This window comes from Mustela nigripes, chromosome 9 (genome assembly GCF_022355385.1).
Source record: "Mustela nigripes isolate SB6536 chromosome 9, MUSNIG.SB6536, whole genome shotgun sequence".
NCBI classification, from domain to species: domain Eukaryota; kingdom Metazoa; phylum Chordata; class Mammalia; order Carnivora; family Mustelidae; genus Mustela; species Mustela nigripes.
The window spans coordinates 23,600,554-23,605,459 of NC_081565.1; the positions used below are offsets into that span (position 1 = coordinate 23,600,554).

The window sequence follows — 4,906 nt, forward strand, 5'->3', positions numbered from 1 at the left end:
CTTGTCCAGATTTTCCAGCGGTCAGATCTGACCACCCCCCTGCTTAAAATCTTCATTTGTTCCCCACCTGTCCTCCATTTAACCCAAGCTCTTACTCCAAGTGTTAGAGGCCCTCCCTAATTGGCTCCATAAACTCTCTAGCCTCATCTGTTTTTCCAAACATTTAACTACTAGAAGTTCCCAACATTTCCCGCTCCCCCCGACCCTGGCCTTTGCACAGGCTGTGCTCTTTGCTTGGGATGCTGTCCCCTCCTCCTAGCTACTTGTCAAATACCCACATGGTAGTTGACTTGGGATCACCTCTCTCTAGAACCTGCTGACTCCTTCCCTCCAGTAATCGCTCCTTCTTCGTGCCCCTTTGTTCTCCCAGTAGACTTCTACCTACAAACTTGTCTGCATCCGTTCTGTCTCCTTCCCACCTAGAGGGGACGCTGCTGTGGCCAGGCTTCTGGCGTCTGTCACTGGCAAGCTGTCCTGGGCTGGACCTGCCACCAGCCCCAGTAGATGCTGAAGGGATGAGGGTACTGTTGGAACCTTCATGCTCTAAGATCTGGTGGACACAGTTGAATGAATTTGAATAAAAATACAAACATTTCAAGAGCTGTTTGCTCCTGAGCAAGTCATTTGAATTCTGAACCTTCATGTCCTCAGCTCAGCCCTATACCTCTGAGGATTCTAGGGAGTAACATATGTGCGGTACTTGGTACAGTGCCTGGCTTACTGTAGGGGCTCAAATATTTATTATCCTCTCAGCCAAGAAGCAGAGAAGGGAAAGGTGTTCAGTCAGTGCACAGGGCATTAGAAGCAGGGGTGGAAGGGGAGGGGGTGGAAACCGGACACCCCAGTGTGCCTGGGCTTCTAAAACTGCTGGACGCCTGCTATGTCTTAGAGCAAAGTCAAATTAGGTGGACAGCGGTGGGGGTGGCAGATCAAGGGCCTGCGGAGGCCAAGCCCTCCCCGGGCTGTCAGAATGGACCGGCCCTCAGTGACATCACAATCCTGAGGAGTTGCCAAGGCACTGCTGGAGGCGGGCCGTCTTATTTCTCCCCACGGAGCTCTAGGATGTGGATGTGAGAAAGGTGAGCCAAGAAGGAAGATGGCGACGAGGAGCAGCCCTAGCCCCATGCCCCTGGGTACGGCTCAGGGTGATCCCGGAGAGGCAGGAACACTGCCAGGTTCCGATGCTGGCATCCGGGACACAGGTCTGGTCACCCCGCTGAAGATGAAGCCCAAGAAGGTGCGCAAGATCAAGGCCCTCATCATTGACCTGGGCTCCCAGTACTGTAAGTGCGGCTATGCCGGCGAGCCCAGGCCCACCTACTTCATCTCCTCCACCGTGGGCAAGCGCTACTCGGAGGCGGCTGATGCTGGCGACACCCGCAAGGAGACCTACGTGGGTCATGAGCTGCTCAACACGGAGGCGCCCCTGAAGCTGATGAACCCGCTCAAATACGGCATCGTGGTGGACTGGGACTGCGTCCAGAGCATCTGGGAGTACGTCTTCCACACGGCCATGAAGATCCTCCCTGAGGAGCATGCGGTGCTGGTCTCCGACCCCCCGCTCAGCCCCAGCAGCAACCGGGAGAAGTACGCGGAGCTCATGTTCGAGACCTTCGGCATCCCTGCCATGCACGTGACATCCCAGTCACTCCTGTCCATCTACTCCTACGGCAAGACCTCGGGCCTGGTGGTGGAGAGCGGGCACGGCGTCTCGCACGTGGTGCCCATCTCGGAGGGCGATGTGCTGCCGGGCCTGACCAGCCGCGCCGACTACGCTGGGAGTGACCTCACCAACTACCTGCTGCAGCTGCTCAACGAGGCTGGCCACAAGTTCACGGACGACCACCTGCACATCATCGAGCACATCAAGAAGAAGTGCTGCTACTCAGCACTCGTGCCCGAGCAGGAGCTCACCCTGTGCCTGGAGGACATGCGCGTGGACTATGAGCTCCCCGATGGCAAGCTCATCACCATCGGCCAGGAGCGGTTCCAGTGCGCCGAGATGCTCTTCAAGCCCAGCCTGGTGGGCAGCAACCATCCCGGCCTCCCCGCGCTCACGGCCGCCTGCCTGGACCGCTGCCGGGAGGCGGGCTTCAAGGAGGAGATGGCCGCCAACGTGCTGCTGTGTGGCGGCTCTACCATGCTGGATGGCTTCCCCGAGCGCTTCCAGAGGGAGCTGAGCCTCCTCTGCCCCGGAGACAGCCCCGTGGTGGCTGCCGCGCCCGAGAGGAAGACCTCCGTGTGGACCGGCGGCTCCATCCTGGCCTCCCTGCAGGCCTTCCAGCAGCTCTGGGTCAGCAAGGAAGAGTTTGAGGAGCGGGGCGGGGCGGCCGTCCACAGCAAGTGCTGAGCGCCGGGGTCCCGGCGGGCGGGGCCTGGTGGGCAAGCGGCCTCCGGCCACTCTGCGCATTTACAGAATTTCTCATAAAACTTCAAGTGCAGTGCTTCTGGTCTAGTCTGCGTTTCTTGCTCTCGCCTGGCAGCAGGTGGGGGGTGGGGATTTAGACTCAAAGATCTCAGCACCTTTTGCTCTTCGGGGTCAATTTGACCCGGTGGGCTGGGGGGGGGGGGGCGGTGCGCAGTGGCTCACGACCCATGCCCACACCCCCCATCATGAGGGCGACATCGTCTCAGAGCCTGGAGTGTTCCATTAGCTCCCCCGAGTTCAAGACCCTGCTTGACAGGCGTATTGCTTGCTCGAGCATGGGCCAGGAGGCAGACCAAGGCTCAAGTGAAGAGGCAGGCTTGGGGCCCCTAGTTCAGTGGTGGGTGGGAGGCTTAGCCAGGTGTCAGACTTCAGTCTTCTGTTTCTAGCTCTGGTGGTCACCCATCTTCTCACTGCTGCCCACAGCTGCTTGCTGGAGCTCCCCAGACGCTCTCACTAACCCCCACCCCCACAACCCACCCTTTTCAAAGGTGCAGCCTGTGGGTGTGCGTCCCGATTGTGTGTGCTCTGATTGGGAGTGGCCATTTCTGCCTATCAGGGGCCCTACCCCTGCCAACCCCAGCCCAGACAGCAGATGTGTTTGCACTGGCAAAGCCAAGCCCCTGAATCCAGAGGATGCCAAAGGAAACCAGAATGCCCTTTGGGAACCCTGTGGTTCTCTGCTTGCTACAAACACAGGGAAACTGAGGACCAGGAGAGAGGGCCCTATGACAGTCGTTGAGCCCAAGTCTTCCGGCCCAGGCCATGATTACTTCTAAAAGGGTAATCATGGTTGCTTTAGGGTGGGCTGCTCTAACACAAGACCACAGACCAGGTGGCTTCTAAACAACAGAAATTTATTTCTGGAGGCTGGGAGTCCAAGCTGAGGTTGCTAGCATGGCTGGGTTCTGGTGAAAGCCCTCTTCTGGGTTGTAGACTACCTACACCTTGCTGTGTTCTCACTTGGCCTAAGGGATAGGGAACTCTGAGGCCTTTGTATGAAGGCACTACTCCATTTATGAGGGCTGCCCTTATGACCCAGTCACTTCTCCAAAGCCCCACCTCATACCCTTACCTTGAGCACTAGATTTTCAACATATGAATTGACCAAGGGGACTGGCAGGGGCCGGGTTTTGGACAAACAGTCTATAGCAGTGCTGCTTAATAGCAAATATGACCAGAATGTGGCCCTTCCCTCAGGATCACACATGGTGGTCACCCATGTGGTAAGGAGATGAGTCCAGAGCTCCGTATTTCTGGGGGTGGGAAGGTGGAGGTAGTATTGGAAAGCTCTAAGTAGAGAAGTGCTGGGCATGGCGGCCATTTGGTGGCTTCAGGGCTAAGGGAGAAGCTGGTGCGTCCTGTGAGATTTCAGCTCAGGGATGACTGTCTGCCGAGAGGAGGGTGGCTGCTTCCTCTTTCTCCAGCTCCCCTCTGCTGATGGAGCCCATGACCAAGCATCTGTGGGATCAAACACTCGTGAGCTGTGGAATCTGATGGGCTATCGGATGGTGCTGAGCTGCCTCTTAGGAGTCCTGATCTGCCACACCCTGCAGGACTGCATCTGTCCCGGGCCCGTGCTGGAGGTCACTGCCTATTCTTCATTTCCTAGTGGCTGGCCATTTAGTCTCTCCCCAGCGCCCGGAACTGGGTCTCTAGCCCAGGGTGGGAGTCCCTGGGGGAAGGGGGCTGGCAGGACCATGGTGATAGTCAGGGACCTCCGCTCTTTCCTGTGGGGAGGGTGGTTGTGGACTGGGGGCTGCAGGTTGATGATGCCAGGAGGCACATTACCTTTGGCCAGCACGGTGTCTGGATGTTTTCTGGAATGCGAATTCTTCCAGTGGGGCTTGCATGCTGCAGGTTGTGCCAGTTTCTCCCACCCTGATCTCTTCACCTGTACGTGCTGCTGCTGCATCATTTGCTAAATTAGATTGCTTGCGCTCCAGCTTCCCTCTCCGCGATCCCTGCCCCACTGCTCTCCTCCTCTCTGTGTGGCAGAGGCTGTAGAAACACTTCCTCCTTGGCAGGAATTTACCCAAGCCCATCACAGACACAACAGGAGATTTAATTTTGGCGGAATACTACGAGTCAGTGATTTCCCGCTCAAAATGACCATCCAAACGTGCGCTTACCTCCTCTCCCTCGTAGGACTACGTTATAGTGATAGGAGATGTTGATGTCTCCACACTGCAAACGAGGATGGTAGAGGGGCTGCAGGAGGCCGGAGGTTTCCTGATTCTGGAAGAAGGAAAGCAGATGCAGGGCAGGAAGGTTGCGGCCTGAAGCTTGCAAGGTGCTCCTGGTGGGTGAGGGTGACCTCCTGTCCTGTGGGACAGGTAGAGAATGGGGACTTGGAAATGCCACGTAGGGGAGGATATACCACTGAAGCTTGTGAGATAAAACAGGATGGGGAGGGGGCGGTAATGAATGGCCCCTGGGAGCACAGCCCCCCTCCTGTGCGTGCAGGTAGAGGGGTGAGCA

General features: G+C 57.3%; 1 protein-coding gene across 1 annotated transcript; it reads left to right on the top strand.

Annotated features, from left to right (window-relative positions):
- Positions 1-839: 839 nt before the first annotated feature.
- Positions 840-2,425, top strand: ACTL7B (actin like 7B). Its single transcript, XM_059412237.1, has one exon. The coding sequence runs from the start codon at positions 1,097-1,099 to the stop codon at positions 2,348-2,350; it is 1,254 nt and encodes a 417-aa protein (XP_059268220.1). The 5' UTR covers positions 840-1,096; the 3' UTR covers positions 2,351-2,425.
- The last annotated feature ends 2,481 nt before the right edge of the window (positions 2,426-4,906 follow it).